Source organism: Saimiri boliviensis, chromosome 7 (genome assembly GCF_048565385.1).
Source record: "Saimiri boliviensis isolate mSaiBol1 chromosome 7, mSaiBol1.pri, whole genome shotgun sequence".
In the NCBI taxonomy this organism is placed as follows: Eukaryota; Metazoa; Chordata; class Mammalia; order Primates; family Cebidae; genus Saimiri; species Saimiri boliviensis.
This window is the reverse complement of record NC_133455.1, coordinates 52,481,107-52,500,910: the sequence shown is the minus strand read 5'-3', so window position 1 is coordinate 52,500,910 and position 19,804 is coordinate 52,481,107. Positions and strand designations below refer to the sequence as shown.

Sequence of the window (19,804 nt, the reverse complement as noted above, 5' to 3'; positions counted from 1 at the left end):
TTATATACTGATGCTTACTCAAAGTCAAAATGATCCAAACAACCTTTCTGTACAACTTTTACTTTCCTCATGAACTGTAACTTTTAATAATATTAAAATATGTAAAAACCTCTCAATCAAATGCTCAAATCAAGTCCTGTAATATTTTAAGCAAAAGAAAAAATATTAAATATATTAGGCATTAAAAAAGTATATAAAGGTATACGCTTAGTTATAGCTAATATTTTACCTTTATTTTCCCTGAAAAATAACACTTAGTAAATTTAGAAACTGAGAGAAGTTAGAAATTGTCGAATTATTTCACTGTACACTTATCAGAAAAATCCAACATGCTCTGAGAAAATGTACTCTCATCTATTTTCACCTGTGACTCTATTTTTATAGCATACTATTTCAGTTAATACAAGACTTGTAGACTGTTACTACTGCCATTCCTTTATTCCTCTCCAACAGTTCTGTGATCCACTCCTCCCCATAGACCTCTGCCACATATATAATATCATAAAAGTAAATTTGGCTTTACTTATAAGTTCTTTACTAATTCTTCTGAACTAAAAAGTACAGAAAAAAAATTTTTTTGGAAACTTTTTTTGGGAGTTCACTGAAACCTTAAAAAAAAAACAAAAAAAAACCTACTCAAAAATTTGTATCCTGTGGTTTTTCTGCATGTTCATAAATTGTTTTCTACTTGGTCTTCACATTTCCAGGGAATCAGAGAGACTTAAGAGAACAGACTAAAACCAAAGGAAAAACCACACTCCAAGCATGATCTCCATGTATTACTTAAAGTTCAGCCAGCCCTTCTCCGTGCGTGCACGACACCCTGTATAGATAGCCTTTAGCGTACATTTTACACTTGATTTTCTTGTTTACTTAACTGTCTCCCCCAGTATCATTCCACAATATCAATACTCTGCTGCTGACCTATACAGTAAGCACACAATATTTACTGCATGCTGTGAAAAGCAACTTCATCACCTAGTTGTTCAAACCAGAAAACAGGTGCACACACATCTTTAAATCCAATCCCACAAGCCAATCCACCTCCAATTCCTACCAATTCCATTTCTTAAATATATTTTAAGTCCATCTAATATTTTTCAACCCTACTGCTACTATGAGCTAGTTTATCACATAGTCATCTCTCTCAGACTACTCATCTTCCTAAACTGTCTATCTCCAGCTTTGTCCTCTCTTTTCAGTGCCTTGTTTACACTGCAGCCAAAAGTGATTTTTCTTAAAAAATAAAAATTGATTGTCTCATTTAACCTGATTAAAATCCTTCAACTGGCTGGATGCAGTGGCTCACGTCTGTAATCCCAGCACTTTGGGAGGCCAAGTCAGGCAGATCACTTGAGATCAGGAGTTCAAGACCAGCCTGGCCAACATGGCGAAACACTGTCTCTACTAAAAATACAAAAATTAGCTGGGAGTGGTGGTGTGCGCCTGTAATCCCAGCTACTCAGGAGGCTGAGGTGGGAGGATGGCTTGAACCCAGGCGGCAGAGGTGGCAGTGAGTCAAGATTGCACCACTGCAATCCGGACAGAGTGAGACCTCATCTCAAAAAACAAACCAACCAACCAACCAACCAACCAACCAACCAACCAACCAACCAACCAACCTTCAACACTTCTGTTTACTTCCAAGTCTTTAGATATGCTATTTTCTCTCTCTCTGAAATAGTTTCCCATAATCTTCCCTCCCTAACGACCCTGGCTAACATTTACTCATCACTTAGCAGCTCAAACATACAACATTATACATAAAGTCCTCCCCTCTCCCAAAATCCAGGTGGAATCTGCCTTCATAAGCTTCTATACTGTATTATTACCATTACATATCATTACACATAATTGATGTAAATTTATAATTGCCTGTATATTTATCTATACAAGCTGTGTTACAGCAGTGGCAATCTCTGGCTGTCCTGTTCACCATCATAACTATAGTGACTAATATGAAACCTAGGCTGAGGCTGGGGGACTGATAGAAGATAATTACTATGCCTCTGTCACTGCCTGAATCTGTAGTAGTAAACACTGATAAATATATAGTTTACTTTTAAAAATGTTTGAGATATCATTCACATACCATAAAATAACCAATTTAAATACAAATAAATGGATTCACAGAGTTGTGCAACTGTCAGCACAATTTTAGAACATTTTTGTCACCCTAAAAAGTTGCACCTATTAACAGTTACTCACCAACTCCCCTCAACACCTCTAGTTTCTGGCCACCATTTATTTGCCTTCTTGCTTCAAACATACATCTGCCTATTCTGGACATTTCATAAAAATGGAATCATATACCATGCAGTCTTTTGTGATTGGCTTCTTTCACTTAGCATAATGTTTAAGATTCATCCTTGTAGCAATTATCAGCACCTCCTTTTTGCTGCTGCATAATATTCCACTGATTCCAGGGACAAAACATATCACTTTACTCATGAGCTGATAAGACGTGTGTTATCATCTTTGGCCATTATGAATAATGCTGCTATGAACATTACTGCATGGATTTCTGTGTAGACACATTTTCAATTTTCTTGGGTGTATACCTGGGAGAAGTGCTGGGTCATATGGTAACTCAGTTTAACCTTTTGAGAAAATGACAGACTGTTTTGAAAGTGGCTATACCATCTTACTATTACCACCAGCAGTGCATGAGGGTTCCAGTTTCCTCATATCTGCCGTGATTTAAATATCCCTTCCAAAACTCATGCTGAAACTTGATCCCTAATATGGCACTGTTGAGAGTTGGGGACTTCAGGAGATCAGTGACTCAGGAGGGTTCCACTCTCCTAATAGATGAATCCATTCATGGATTCAAGGGTTTATGAATTAATGGGTTATCGTGGGAGTGGAACTTGTGGATTTCTAAGAATAGGAAGAGAGATCCTGAGCACGTTAGCACACTCAGCTCCCTCACCATGTGACACCCTGTGCTGCCTTGGAACACTCTATAGAGTCCCCAACAGGCAAAAAGGCTCTCACCAGAGTTGACCCTACAACCTTGGACTTCTTAGCTTCTATAACTGTAAAGAAATAAACTTATTTTCTTTTAAATAATCCAATTTCTGGCATTCCATTATAAGCAACAGAAAATGGGACTAATACAACATCCTATTCACTGCTTGTTATCTCTCTTTTTTTTATTATAGCCATCCTAGTAGGTGTGAACTAGTATCTCACTGTGGTTTTGATTTGCATTTCCCAAATGGCTAGGTAACTTCACTTTACTGTCGACTCTATGAGGGTACTGTTGGTATATGTTTTGCTCAAAAAATATATCTCCACAGCACTTAATAGTGTCTGGCACAGAGGAGACCTTTAATATATGTAAAATGAATATATAAAAGATTTTTTTTAAGGTGTGTGCATGGTAGGGGAGATGGACTGTATGTAAGTGAAGGAGAAAACAGAAAATGACCCTGAGATTCTAGCTTAGTAAATGGAAGACAGATATCAAAAATAAGATACGGATCACATAAAAAGGAGAACAGATCATATAAAAACAAAGTTGAAACTACAGAAATAACACAAAAAGACAAACAGACATGAGAACCTTGGCAACATTCATCTTCAAGAAAGAAACTGATAAAAAAGGACACAAAAAAGAACAGGGGCATTCAGAAGACAAACCAGGAGTGAATAGGGCTGTAAAAGGCTCAAGACATCTGCTGATAAGTTGCCTATAACCTACAGAGCTTTCTCAGGGATGTCTTCCATGACATTCTGTGTTAAGACCACTTAATAAAACCTCTAATCTCACCTTGTATCTCTACTCTACGACTTATTTACATTGTCATAATTTGCTCACACTGCCACCTCGCTGCCACCTCAACTAGATCATATTCTACAGGTAGGCAGGGACCGTTGTTTTTAGAGATTAGTACTGTGCTGGACATATGATAAATGGCAATATCTGAGTTATTCACTAATTTAAATGAAATACCGGCATCATATAAATGAAGAATACAGATATTGTTTAATATTTTAATAACTTCAAACACTGTTTGCCTTGTCTTCCTCAATTGCTTCTCTGAGTGAAATATGACAAATTTTGTGTACAAACACACACAGAGTAATAAAGCAATAAAATAATTTTCCTCAGCTGGGCATGGTAGCTCATGCCTGTAATCCCAGCACTTTGGAATGCCAAGGCAGGAGGATTGCTTGAGCCCAGGAATTCGAGATCAGCCTGGACAACACAGCAAAACCTTGTTTCTACAAATAATAATACTGATTTTAAAAGTCAACCGGGTATGGTAGCACATGCCTGTAGTCTCAGCCACTCAAAAAGCTGAAGTGGGAGAATCATTTGAGGCCAGGCAGTCTAGGCTGCAATGAGCTGTGTTCACATCACTGCACTCCCAGCCTGGTGAACAGAGCAAGACTCCATCTTAAAACAACAAAAAAACAACGATAATACATAAAAGAAAAATTTTCCTATGGGTGACAGATAGGGGATAACATTATCACATGAATGTAACAGATGTGTGTCAGCATGAGTACTTTCAAGGTTAGTTTTCCATTTTCAATATACTAGAAACTTTACTAAAAATGTCTTTTGCAGACTTAGAACCCAAATGCCCATCAATGATAGACTGGATAAAGAAAATGTAGCACATGGAATACTATGCAGCCATAAAAAAGAATAAGTTCATGTCCTTTGCAGGGACATGGATGAAGCTGGAAGCCATCATTCTCAGCAAACCAACACAGGAACAGAAAACCAAACACCTCATGTTCTCACTCATAAGTGGGAGGTGAACAATGAGAACACATGGACACAGGGAGGGGAACATCATACACCAGGGCCTATGAGGGGGTTGAGAGGCAAGGGGAGGAATAACATTAGAACAAATACCTAATGAATACAGGGCTTAAACCTAGATGACGGGTTGATAGGTGCAGCAAACCACCATAGCACATGTATATCAATGTAACAAACCTGCACATTCTGCACATATATCACAGAACTTAAAGTAAAATTTAAAAAAAAGTCTTTTGTATAAGAGATCATGAAAATGGCATGCTATTTTGAGCAAAACATAAAATTGTAGGTGAGATTTCCAGGAAACAATCCTAAGGAATACAATGTGATAAGTAAAGATGTACATGGTATAATATTCACCATATCATAAGAAAGTGGAAAATACACTAAATGTTCATCAGGAAAAGACTAAGAAAATAAATTCTGAGATGTATATGCACGTGCACATGCGTGCGCGCAGGCATACACACACACACAACCCCCCACACCCAATGGAATACCATGCACTCATTAAAAGGGAAAATGCATATGAATATTAACATAGAAATGTATCTTAAAATATACAATGTTTCAAAACCAGTTAAAACCAGAATAAAAACAGTATAAACCAGAAAATTAGGTATGATCCCATTTATAAAAAATTACATACTTGTATAGAGATGTATAAATGGGTGTTAAACTTTTAAATGGAGCAAACTCCAGTCCTAGAAATTTGTTTCGCATTCAATGTCTTTTACATTTGTCATTAGTGTTTTAATTAACTAATTATTCTTAAACTTTTACAACTATTTTTATTTGGGATAAAATTTATATACAACATTAAACAAACAAAAGTAAGCCACATTTAAAAATAAAAAGGAGAGGCCAGGCACAGTGGTTCACGCCTATAATCCCAGCACTTTGGGAGGCTGAGGTGGGAATACAAGAAATTAGCCAAGCATGGTGGTAGATGCCTGTAACCCCAGCTACTCGGGAAGCCGAGGCAGGAGAATAGCTTGAACCCGGGAGGCAGAGGTTGCCAAGACTGTGCCATTGCACTCCAGCCTGGGAGACAGAGTGACACTCTGTCTCAAAAAATAAAAATAAAAAATAAAAAAAGATGGGGACGACCCATATAAAAGCAAGGCACTGAAGACACAGTAATTACTTATTAAATTTTCATGTATATCATAAAATAATTGAAAACACTGAGAAGATCAGAAATATAAAGGCATTTAATCTGTAAAAAATGATGGTTCAAAGAGTTAAATAGCGACAGGCATTTCAAAAGAAAAAATCTTGAATATGCTACAAAGTTCTTAAGCAGATTCCACGTACTTGGAAGGAATACAGAAATTGCTGAATATGTCATCTGCTCAAACCTTTTAAGAAAAACTGCAGAAACTACCTTGGAGAAAAACAATAGCTCTTAATGAAATAGTGTCATGATCTAGAGACAGCAGCATCAAAATCTTATTATTTTTTTTAACTGGAGACATGGTCTCACTCTGTCATCCAGGCTAGGATGCACTGGCATGATCACGGCTCACTGCAGCCTCAACCTCCTAGACTCAAGCAATCCTCCTGCCTTAGCCTCCTGAGTAGCTGGAACCATGGATACATGTCACCATGCTCAGCTAATTTTTTTTATTTTCTGTAGAGACAAGGTCTCACTTTGTTGCCTAGGCCACTTTTGAACTCCTGGGCTCAGTGATCCTCCCACCTTGGCCTGCTAAAGTGCTGGGATTATGGGCATGAGTCGCTGTGCCAGGCAGCACCAAAATCTTTTGCAGAAAACACAAACATGCACAAAAAAGACTGTGTTTACAAGCTATAACATTGACTTGTTTTGTCAAAATCTAGAACAGAAATACAGTACTTTAGGTTTAGAAATTCAGAAGCTTACTCATACACAGACTATGTAAAAAGAGTTAACTTAAATCCAAGGTGACCTATTTACGATCATATTCCAGTTAAGAATAAGCTTTTTAGAAAATACCATATAGGCCGGGTGCAGTGGCTCAAGCCTGTAATCCCAGCACTTTGGGAGGCTGAGGCGGGAGGTCAACAGATCGAGACTATACTGGTCAACATGGTGAAACCCTGTATACTAAAAATACAAAAAATTAGCTGAGCATGGTGGCGTGTGCCTGTAATCCCAGCTACTCAGGAGGCTGAGGCAGGAGAACTGCCTGAATCCAGGAGGCAGAGGTTGCAGTGAGCCGAGATCACGCCATTGCACTCTTAGCCTGGGTAACAAGAGCGAAACTCCGTCTCAGGAAACAAAACAAAACAAAACAAAAAAAACAATGAAAATATCATATAATCACAGATATTTTTTCACTATGATTACTACATGATCTACTTTTATTTACCAGACACATTTCTGAATACCATTTTCAAAATTTAAAAACTCTCCTGAAAGAAAACAAAAATCTCAACACAGAGGATATTTTTAAAAAATGTCTGGAGCTGAAACTCCAATAGCAAAGCTCTAGAAATGTTCCATGCAAGAGTATAAATATTCAAATAAGTTTACAACCATCTAAAACAACTTTGAAGGCTAATAAAATATGTATAATTTAGGATGTTTATTACTGAGTGTCTACGTGTACATGTATGTGTGTACACGTATGTGTATAACAGTCCATAAAAATACACTTTCCCATATGGTTATTAAACTTTAAGAGGGTACCAACTGATATCTCACAAAGTGTATTCTCCTTTGCACTATGCAGTATTCAAAAAAATGACATGAACTTTGTACAATCTTATGCTTTTATTGTTAGAGGTATTCAACTAAGAAAAAAAGTAATTTCAGCTCAAATGTGAGTTAAATCATAAGGTTAAAGTAAAGCTTTTTATAAAGTGAGGCTCTTAGCAGAATATCTTACTCAATAAACACAACATTTAAATAGACTACTATAAAGGAGACAGCTGAAGAATGCTTTCACTTCTTTCCATGGTTTCTACTGAATGTCATTTAAGAAATGCCTATATAACACATGACAATGTAGAATGTCTCCACCCATGAAAGAGTATTTGAGTTGAGCAGGAAGCACACTTAGGGCAGTAACATGGAACTCAAGTGTGTCTTTTTATGGTTAGCCAGCATAACAATGCAAAGATAAACAACCAAAACATAATAAGGTCAGAAAATACTGACACAAAGGGAGCCATAATAAAAATGTTATTTGGAAAAAACAGTGTGAATAAAATAATCAGAAAATATGCATTATTTCTAATGTTACTACACTAGAGCTTTCTTTTCTTTTTCTTTCTTTTCTTTTTTGGTAAAGACAGGGTTTCGCTATATTGCCCAGGCTAGTCCCAGACTTCTGGGATTGAGTCTCTCACCTTGGCTTCTCCAAGTGCTGGGATTACAGATGTGAACCACTGCATCCAGCCTAGAGATTACTTTTCTAAATAAACACTCAAGGATTTGTTTAAAGAAATTCATTATATATTATATATTTCTCAGTTACATAAACTGAGCTTCTATTGATAATCAGTAATATATCCCATTTCAAAAATCTAACTTCCTGATAATTCTTTTCTTTAAGACAGATTCCAGCTCTGTCACCCAGGCAGGAGTGAAGTAGCACAATCTCAGTTCACTGCAACGCCTGCCTCTCAGGTTCAGGCAATTCTTGTGCCTCAGCCTCCAAAGTAGCTGAGATTACAGGCATGTGCCACCATGCCTGGTTAGTTATTTTTTGTATTTTTAGTAGAGACGAGGTTTTGCCATGTTGGTCAGGCTGGTCTCGAACTCTTAAGCTCAGATGATTCGCTTGCCTTGGCCTCCCAAAGTGCTAGGATTACAGGCGTGAGACACCTTACCCAGCCAACTGATAATTTTTTTTACTGTAATAACAGTTACCTTTACACTGTAAGTATTATAAAAATAAGTAGTTGGTATGAGCTTTTTTATTAGGCTATTTTTAAAGTTTGTCAGTGCTCTTATGTTTACCCAAATTATCATTTTATATTCTATGAATTCTGCTCTTCAAAATATTAGTTTACACTGTGTTCAATTGTTTTAAATCATTAAATATTTATTGCGTACCTACTAAAACAAAATGCAGATACAAAAGGAGATTTAAAGAAAAAAGAATCAAAGTCCCTATCATAAGGGTACTTAAGGGACTTCTTTTTTTCCCCCAATATCCCTGGTATGAAGTTTCCTACAATTTGTCTCAAAAAAGAGTCAAATATGTACATGTATACATGTATAAAAAATTTACTGTAAATGATTAAAAAAACTAAAACAGGCCAAGCACAGTGGTTCACGCCTGTAATCCCAGTACTTTGGGAGGCTGAGGTGGGAGGATCACTTAGATCTAAGAGTCTGAGACCCTGTCTCCACAGAAGTAAAAATTTAGCTGGAAGTGGTGGCACATGCCTGTAGTTGCCCGATCAGGAGGCTGAAGTGGCACATGCCTGTAGTTCCCCGATTGGGAAGATCGTTTGAATCCAAGAAAGCTGCAGTGAGCCATGTTCATATGCCACTTAACTCCAGCCCTGGTGACAGAGTGAGACCTTGTCTCAAAACACACACACACAAACACACACATACACACACTCAACACCTGAAACAATATAAATTGCTATTAGGGTAAAGAAAAATAAAGGTATTTAAAAATTAAATTCTACGTCTCAAAAAAAGCATTTCTATCGCTGCTGATATATTCTGCACATCATAGTCAATCAAAAATAATCCTGGTAGTTCCTAAAATTTAGGACAATTTTGAATTCTGAGATTAATTTAGAGACAGTACTACTGCAGTTCAATTACCATAGAAAGGTCTTAAAAGTGTGGGCTAACTAAAACAAAGGTGGATGAAGAAAAAAATTATATGTGTGTCTGTTTCACTTGATTTTCAGTTAATTTACAGGGAAATCTGCAACTACTAAACACCACCATAATGATGAAAAGATGTAAGAATAGTTTCTTCTTCAGACTTCAAAGAAGATACCTAGCATAGTGTAAAGTTTGAGTTTTGGAATCAAACAGATCTACATAAAAATCCCAGCTCTGCCATTTATTTTTTTGGTAAATCTTGAGCAAATGAAAAAGCATGTTGTGAAAATTAAACTATTGTTTGGAAAAGCACTGCTCCTCCATAAAACATTAATTAAGTCATGGCTACTACATATGTGACTCCAACTGAGAATAAACTCAAAATTACTGAAGGTCTTCAATCCTTCAAAGAGGTATACCAAAATGTCAATATCTCATCGTCTTTTCAACGTTACTGTGGAGCCCCGCACACTTGCAAAAGAAAGGTGAAGTAAAATATGGCAATTTTTCAGGCACAGAGGCAATAAAAATAGCAACTTCATATAATGTCAAGAAGTAACATGTTATGGCAATAACAAAACAGAGTTTTATGTCTCCCCCTATTAAAAGGTTTTTAAAATAATTTTCTTTTAAAAATCATCTAGTAAGATTTTAAAAGTACTTTTCTTATGTGAACTATAATTTTTAAATGTGGTAATAACAAATGGATGATGAAACACATTTCCTTTATTCCACCCAGTGTTTCTACCTGGCTTTACTAGAAAATGCTCAGTCACATCTTGCAATCATACTGTAACTGAGGCCCATGAAAGATGGTCTTGGTTATGACACCTTAAAGTCAGACCACAAAAGTGTTGCCAGGAAGCACAGAGGCAGCAACTAAGAAAAAGCATTATAACAGCAGCAATGTTGGCACTGGTGCCCTACCAGCACACCCCATATATGGCTAGGGTTGCCCACTTATTTGTAGGAAGTGAGGTGCCAGTTTGGGGTTGGGAGGGTTTTGCTTGTTAGTTTAGGTTGGTTTTAAAAAATGGAATTAGGATGATTTCAATAAAAACTTTTGAAAGACATGAGCATAAAGTATTACAGCTTTTCTAAAGAGAAAATTATATAGAGAAAATATTTTACACTGCACATTCTTTTAGAAACAAACTTTAATGCTCTTTATAAGTGATTCAATAGGTTCTAAGATCTTAACATTCTCCATCAAAAAAAGTGTAAATAGTTACATACTAACTCTTAATTCAGATTTTTCATAATAATTAATTATTTGCTAACAACTCAAAACAAATTACTTCCAGTCTCTTTTACATTTCACATCTTAAGAAGACTACACAAAAGTATTCCTTTTACTGATGAGAGGATCGTGTATTTTACAAAGATGCTTAAAAGGGCTCCCTTAGAAGTAGATCAAATTTGTATTTTAAGAGCAAAATTATTTCATACTAAACCTATCTGTAAGTCTGTCTGCAATGGAAAGTAAAAGAAAAGCTATTTTAAAATTGTAATAGCATAGAGCATGGAACTAATCCTACTTTGCATTCCTCTAACAGTGGTACCCAACCTTGGCATCAGGGACCAGTTTCGTGGATGACAATTTTTCCATAGATGGGGGGTTAGGGGGTGGTTCTGAATGAAACCGTTCCACCTCAAATCATCATCAGGCATTAGATGCTCATAAAGAGCACACAACCTAGATGCCTCACAAGCGCAGTTCACAATAAGGTCCGCGCTCCTATCAGAATCTAATGCCACTGCTGATCTGACAAGAGGCGGATTTCAGGCAGTAATGTTAGTTCACCAGTCCATCGCTCACTTCCTGCTGTGCGTCCTGGTTCCTTACAGGCCACGGACCCATCTATCCACTGTCCAGCGTTTGGGAACCCCCACTCTACAGGACCTAGAGTCCAACAGACTCTTACAAAGTAAGTAGTTGATTAATAATGCAACTGTATATAGTATTTTTCTACCACTTAACCATGATCTAGGCTGCTTTAGAATTTAATAGACAGGAGGTTGATATTATGAGTCTTTTAGGCCAGGTACAGTAGCTCATGCCTGTAATCCTAGCATTTTGAGAGGCCAAGGTGGCCGGATCGCTTAAGGTCAGGTGTTCAAAACCATCCTGGTCAACGTGGAGAAACCCTGTCTCTACCAAAAATATAAAACAAACAAACAAAAAAAATTAGCCAGGCATGGTGGCATGTACCTGTAATCTCAGCTACTCGGGAGGCTGAGGAAGGAGAATCACTAGAACCTGAAAGTCAGAGGTTGCAGTGAGCCGAGATTGTGCCACTGCACTCCAGCCTGTATGACAGAATGAGACTCCATCTCAAAAAAAAAAAAGAATGTTTAAAAATCTCAAGATATTAAAAATAAATAAATTGAAGACCCACAACAAAGTTTTTAATTTGTTTAATAATCAAACAAATTCCATTATGTGCAAGAACAATATGCTAAGTATCTGATGCAGAGGTTCCAAAAATGTATCTCACGACATATAAATAACTAAGACTTCCTATTGATAGTTTGAGGTAAAAAGATACAATTCAATAAACCTTTAGTGAACACCTACTTATTATGTGCTAGGCTCTGGAAATACAAAAACGTGGAAGATTAGGTCCTCAGAGGCTATGAGGGAAGACAAACACAAACACTTTTTTATTGCAGGAGAGGCAGAATATAAGGGTATAGAGAACACCCCAGAGAAGAGAATGTGAATCTTGAACAATGACTAGGATTTTAATTGGCAAACGAGTGAGAGGGGATAAATAGCATGGCTAAAGGCATGGAAATAAAAAATGTAAAGATCTAGTTGAAATTTAAGCAAGTTAACCAATTTATAAAGGACACAACACAATGAAGATATATCAAGCATAAGCTAAATGGTAAAATGTATTATATCCAAATTTAGAGAGCGGAGTGAGTGATACCACCAGAGTGGTATATTGTCCAAAGATTAATCTGACAACAATATACATGCTAGATTGAATTAGGGAGAGAATAGAGGCAGGAAAAACAATTAAGCTATTACTACACTCTAGGAAAAAAATTAATAAAGGTATGAACTAGGTTGACAGAGTGGCAAGGAAAAGAACTGATGGAAAGGTAATTGTAAAGAAAAGACTGAGCTAGAAGACTGACTGGATTATACATAGACAAGGGGAATGAGTAAACAATAACTGTTTAACTTATATACCAAAGATTAATCTCACAACGATACGCATGCTAGATTGAATCAGGGAGAGAATAGAGGCAGGGAAAACCATTAAGCTATTACTACACTCTAGGAAAAAAATTAATAAAGGTATGAACTAGGTTGACAGAGTGGCAAGGAAAAGAACTGATGGAAAGGTAATTGTAAAGAAAAGACTGAGCTAGAAGACTGACTGGATTATACATAGACAAGGGGAATGAGTAAACAATAACTGTTTAACTTAATCTAAAGGTATACATCATTAACAGAAACAGCGACATCAATGAGAAGAGGGCTTGATAAGGAAAGATGTTCCATTTTAGGCTGAGTTTAGAGAAATTTCTGACAATTATATAAAACTGTCTTATAACCAAATTAATAATACTTTCAAAATAATTAGTTAAAAAGGATGCTGGTAAAGCCCAAAGATAAAAAGAATTATCTCTAATGTTAAGGGATAAAAGTAAAATTATAATACTGAATTCCAACTGTGAAAATTTGTTTTTGAACAATAAGAAGTTCTATGAAGAAATTACAAAGGTTAACGTGAACACAGTAGTCACCATTCTACGGCAAAGGGGGGGTGAACCTGTATTTACCATATTACTACTTAAAACACATTTATATATACATATATATATATATACATGTATATATATATAATTACAATATATTTAATAGCATTGCATTTTAAATCAATACATAACCTAAAAAATGGAAATGAGGCTTGAAGATTTGCAGAATAGAGGGAATTGTAAACTGACTTGGAAGCCCCTGGCGCAGAGGAAGAAGAAAAGATTTTAAGGTTACAATCAACAGGCTAAACTCAAAACTGCTGGAGAAAAATCTCGGCCCTGTATTTTATGCAAACCAGTATCAGTAAGAATCAGCAATAAGGCATTCTACACATAACCGTATTAATCTCTCTAAATCTTTACAAAGTATGCCAAAATAGAGATATAATCACATACTGTAAAACTCTACCAGGTAGCTTTAAAGTCAGAAGCTGTTTATTGCCCTGTTGGTAAAAATGAAATTCTACTCTAGAACTCGGTTCTAGAAAAAACCAGAAATTTATATCTATGCTTAACTTTGCACTGTTTTGTAGCCTTGGGGGGTCAAGTCTCAGTGGAGTGGGTGGGGGAGAAAGGCCAAGATAGGAAATTTGACAAGAAACACAGCTTCTTCTCCTATATAGAGGACATGTTTCTATACAAAAAGAACAGCTAAAAACTGGGTATCTTTTATAACTTCTAATGAGAGAGCACATTCAACAAACAAATAAACCTTTAAATATAAGCTGTTTATATTTAAAATGAAAGCAAACCATTAAATTTTTAAAAGTGTATTTGTGGGTTGTGCAGTTCGTAAAACTTTTCTCTTGGCAATGAAATTTAGAACACTTGAAAAAACCCAAAAAGCAAATGAATATTCAAAAAACAATAACCAACCTGGTAAAACATTTTAGGTATTCTATGATCTTTTGAGAGGTTAAATTTTAAAGAAACGATTCAAGGACTATTAAATCGGTGATTTTAGTTTTTATCATTAAATGTGGAAAGCAAGCTAAGTTCAAGAGATTTCTTAAAAGCTTAAAATTTTCTCTTGTGTGTGGTTCTTCATTTTATTTGTCTTTCACTACTTGTTGTCCTAAATTTGCCCAAAGTGAACTCCGTTTTCACAGTAACAATGGGAAAAAAGTACAAGAGTTGATAAATAAGAAGTGAGAGTGAAGAAAACATAACAAAAATGTTAATGCTTGATATTTTAAAGATTTTTGACTTAACAGATTTCAGGAATAAGCAGATAAGGAAAAATTTTATGGAAAAGTGGAGGCAGGCAGAGGCTATGGGTTCAAACCCACACAAATAGTGACAAAAAGATATTACTCAAATGGCGTAAATTTAGAAACTTGTTTGTCAACTAAAACAAAATACCCAATAAAGATGTATCTACACAACACCAAACTAACCACTGAATTCAGTTTATCAGGAAGACACTGGTAAGTGACAATTCTTGCAACACGTGAATATTGAGAGGAGAAAAAAAGATCTCAAGAAGGCAGTAAAATATATTTTCTCTTCCTCCCTAAACCAGTATTACAGTAATGTAAGTATCAGAAATTTTCCTTTTTCCAAGCCAATAAAATTGGGTTCCTCCACAATAGTAACTTTAAATTTCCATTTGACAATTTGAATGAAACATATTGATGCGAACCATTATCCAATTATCCTGACCTCCTACAGTAATAAATGTCTTTCAGATTTTCACACTAAAATGTGTAAAATGTGTAAAACAAGTTCACTTGAAAGAAATTTGAAGATTCATCTTATATAATTACATTATCATTTTTAATGCTAAAAGTTTTTCACTCTCAACACCATGGTTTTAAAATCTTAAGAGTTATGATATGCCTTAAATAAACTTCAGCTAAATAAAGTTTGCTATGCATTAACGAATCTAAATTAATGAAATAGAGAAAGTGCTAAAGACCATGCTATATTTTTACTGGGGCCATATTTTGAATTCCATATTTGTCCTGCAATCTGTCAATCATTTCAATGTATCCAGTCAACTTTGTAAATAAAGGCTATACTCCAAGTCTGATACGAGAATTCGATTACATAAAATTTAAAATGGTCATCATTCACTTAAACAGGAAGCAGTACAAGGAAAAAATGCCACTACACACCTCTTTTTAAAAAGCATCAAATTAATGTTCATGAAGTATAAAGCCTTGAGTTTCAACCTCCCAAACAAGTTTTTAACTACTACATTACTCAAAATAAGGCTATGATCTTCCACATACAACCAAGGCAACTTTGAGATAGCTTACAAGTCGTTTCATTGTAAGGGGAAGCTATTGCTGTAAAGATGTTTTCTATTACAGTAATTCCAAGTTGCCCGCTAAGAAAATAGAAAAAGCCTATGTCTTGTCATCTATTACCATCACTTAAAAATTGCTTTTATGCAGAACTCTACGTGGTTGTGTTGCTTTTGGCCTGTTAAAGGCAAGGCAACATTATCTCTGGATTGCCAATAGTTTCTCCTTATTTGGCTAACATCGAGAGATCCCAATCAGACTACTATAAAACTTTAACATGCACAAAGCATCCATTTTGAGAAAAGTTTGTGACCAGCTTTCTTCCCCCACCCCTAAAAGAAAAATCAGAGCTTGGTAACTGGCTTTGAAAAAAGTGTCCCATATTTATTCTTCTCTTTTTAACTGCAGTGCACACACCCCAGGACTGGGGCTCAAGGATCTCTGACACTGCGGCAAACTTCGAGTATCAGACTCAACACGTTCCTGTCCGGAGGTGGGCAAGCTCTTCAGGGGGCTTCCTTAGTCTACCCACTTCCATCACCTTCCTTTCAGCCGGTGCAGATCAGCTAATTACACCCTGTTTTCCCCTCCCCAATGACCAGGAGTAATAAATGAGAAAACAGGAAATCGTTCGCTCAGGGCACTCGGCTTAGGGCTCTAGATTACTGTTATTATCATCCTCATTTGTAATCGAGTCCTAAAAAGTGCAACAAATCCAATGACCACCTACAAGTCAAAGATGTTCATCTGCGTAAGCGTCCCTAGTGCCCCTTGTTAGTTTTCTTCCTTCAGCATCCGCCCGCACCCGCCTCCCCCCCCGCCCAAGTATATCACTGACACCGGGGCCCAGGCACAATCCCACTACACCCCTCCCTGTCTCAACCCGAAATCCCAGACACTCATCCACAAATGGCCCTGTGGCCCCAAGACGACCACAGTTCCTTTTCCCCTATGCCCCGGAAATCACCCGGTTCCCAACTCCAACAGCAACTGTTCTAAAGGGGGCCTCAAGCCCAGCGCTCTCCGCTCCTCCAGTTCTCTCCCTCCCGCCCTCTCGGGAAACCGCCCCCTCACCCGCAGCAGGGAGTCTCCCGCCGCCCCCAGCCTCCAGAGGCGGAGAGCCGAGGGCAGGCCCCGGCGGGAGGCCGACGAGGACCCTCAGGGTCAGGAGAGCCGGCGGCGGGGCGCACAGACCTGGTGCAGGGCAGTGAGTCCGTCCACATTGGCGTAATTGATGTCGGCGCCGCGGTGCAGCAGCTTGAGGACCTCGTCCGTGTCGCCGCTGGAACAAGCAGCCAGGAAGACGGCGCCATCGTCGAACTTCACCTTGGTCTTCTGGCGCTTCACCACCGGAGGCTCGAGGTCCGTCTCGGAGCCGATCCAGCGCTTCAGCTGCTCGTTCCGCTTCTGCTTCGCGTCCGCCATCTTCATCCCCTCTCCTGCCGCCGGGTCTTCTTATCTTGAGGGGGGGAAGGGGGAGGCGGAGAGGGAAGAGAGGGGAGGCAGGGGGTGTGTGAATGTTTCTATGAGTGCGGGCCAGAGGAGGGCTGGGAACCAGGAGGAGACGCTCGAGACTTCCAGTATCCCACAGAGCACTGGGGCGGCTCGCCCGGCCAAGCGGACCTCCCTTCCTACCACAGAAGCCCTCCCGCCCCCAGCACGGCCACCCGTCACCGGCGGCCAATCTAACGTAACTTCGCGAGATCCGGACAAGGACGCGCCCTTCGACCAGTGCGCATGCGCCCTGGGCCTGCGCCCGCACCAGGAAAAGCGCTCCCGCGAACTGCGGTGGGGGCGGCCGGGCCACCGGAGGGAAGCGGGTGTGGCCCGGGCAGCGGGGACTGGGACAGACCTCGAAGGGAGGAAGCAGGGAAGGAAGGTTGTCCTGCGGGCTGGGGGCTCCCGGGGTTCCGGAGGCTAGCAATGGAACTGCAAGGCTCTGCAGGGCAGGTCTGTCTGCTGGGCTGTCTCAGCTCCTCCGAGTCGTTGGCTCAGGGCGGAGGATTTTCTTATTGGCTGCGTTATTTGAATGGAATGGAGGATAGGTCGTGAAGTAGGTGCTGGTGGTTGCTCTTTCTAAGGAACTCAGACGAACTTGGGCACGTCAGAATTAATAACCTTTTTTAAAGTGGGGTCTGCGTAGCCGAGGGCTTTAACGGTACGTTCTTGAGGTTACCACCTATTGATGAGGGTTGACCTGCAGTAACTGCGTTGGCTTCCTGCCAACCCCCACTTTAGAAACGTTTTTCCTATTCTCTTTACTGTTCTGTTTTCTCTCACGCTTGAATCCTCCTCTTCGATGCTTTAAGCCTGTCTGGTACTACCCGTGAGCTTAGCTGAGCCTGCTTACTGGTCCTTACCTTTTAAGGGATTTCTGGTTACAGCTCCATCGCTTTCTAAGGAGGGGTAAAGACCCAGCTGCGTCTAGCATTTAAACGGAATGTTAGTGAAGGCAATGAATTCAACCACTATTTATTGAATACTTACTATGAGCCAGTAACTGTACTAGGCACTGAAGATACAATGAAAAATGTGACATTTATTTGAACCACCTCTTGAGTTCACTTGCCCAAGAAAGAATAATTTATTGTCATCATAAAAGCAGACTTTAACTTTGCCTTGTATGAACACATGCGTGCACACATAGCATTTGTAGTACTGTTGTCTTATGAGCCGTCCATCTGCAATCTCCACCATATTTACTGGACACTACATTGTTATTATCCACTATTTTTAGAGCATTTAGAAAAGCCAAAATGAAAGTCACAAAACCTTACCATGGAAGTTTAGGGGTCATGAGGACTGCATCCCTCCAGAACTAGTTAATTTTCTTAATTTTAACCAGAAGTAGGATTAGAATTCCCTCTGCAAATACTATGCACCTGTTCTGGGTCAAGCATTGTTCTAGGTGCTGGAGATAGAGCTGCGAACAAATAAGCTTTTCTTATTCTCAGCATGATGCCTTTTTCAGTGGACTACTTCACAACCTATCATATTGAGAAATAAAATAATTGAGTAAAATATGATTAGGAAACTACCTGCCTGTGAGACAATTTTCTGAACCACAATTATTAGGATAGCAATAGAGTCCAGGTTAAGGTAAAACTATTTCCTCTGAAAACATTGTAGAAATAGAAAATGAATGTAATATTTGTAAGATGTACCATCGTATGTTCATAACATATATTAATAAGTCAGACCTTTGAATACTGATGGTGTTAGGTACTGAAAAATACTGTTTGCACTAAAATACAGAATCCCTATCCACAGTATACAGCTCTCAGAATAAAAGGAACTTAAGGGTGCCTTGTCAGCTCCTCCCTCTACCTAGGCAAACTGACAGCATATCTTTATTGTTTTCCAAGAACGTTATAGTCTATTTGGTAGTTCTTAAAAGTGCCCTTTGAATATAGATGTGTATCTCAAGTTTTCATTTGGGCAAAAAGAGTTTGGTGGGAAGTATGCTATTCCTGAGTCAAGCACTTGTTTCAGGATGCAAAATTAATAAAACAATAGTTTATTAATAAAACATAGTCCATTCAGTTCCCTGAAGCTGTCAGGGAAAAACCAACCAACCAACTAGGACCAATAATCATGCAAATTTCACTGAGTTTAGTTTATCTTCTTTCATGTCTCTAAGGGTCAAGACACTGTGTTATTATTGAAAGTACTCTTAAACTGCCACCTACTTTGTCTTTAGGGGGGATTTTTTTTTTTTAGTTGTTAGTGAATTAGTGAATAAATGATACCAAAGACCTAGGGTTAATTCCAGAACAAGCAAAACTTTTCGTTGACACAACATAGTCCCAGCACCGTGTTTCAAGCCTGTAATCCTACCAGTTTGGGAGGCTGAGGAGAACTCTGCCCAGGAGTTCGAGGCTGCAGTGAGCTATCTGCACTATAGCCTGAGCAACAGAGCTAGACCCTTATCTTCACAAAAAAAAAAAAGAAAAAAAAGAAGACACACAGACAGACGCTTTTACTTTATATTTGTCTAAGCAGAAGAAACAGGAGATATGTAAATATTTTCACTTTCTAATGACCTCTAAACAGATTGGGATGTGAGGATACATTTTAGCTCCTTCAAAGCAAATTAAGCCTTAAAATAGAAGTACAAATAAAACTGTACTTGCTAATTTGCATATATGTATAAAATGTATTTTTGGCTGCAGCAAATCAATCATGTTGTAGTTTTTGTTTTTCTTTTTGAGACAGGGTCTC

The 19,804-nt window shown here is 38.2% G+C and overlaps 1 protein-coding gene across 5 annotated transcripts in view; it reads right to left on the bottom strand.

Moving 5' to 3' along the window:
* The window catches only part of PPP1R12A (protein phosphatase 1 regulatory subunit 12A), a 155,877-nt gene extending 138,674 nt beyond the window's left edge, over nucleotides 1-17,203 (bottom strand). For 2 of the 5 annotated variants that reach the window (XM_003927829.3, XM_074402512.1), the window contains exon 1: nucleotides 16,778-17,201. In XM_003927829.3, the coding sequence (XP_003927878.1) occupies nucleotides 16,778-17,014 (237 nt within the window). In that variant the 5' untranslated portion in view covers nucleotides 17,015-17,201. Of the gene's footprint in view, nucleotides 1-16,777 lie in introns of all 5 variants that reach the window. The other 3 variants (XM_074402511.1, XM_003927830.4, XM_074402513.1) reach the window with 3 other exon arrangements.
* Nucleotides 17,204-19,804: the final 2,601 nt, after the last annotated feature.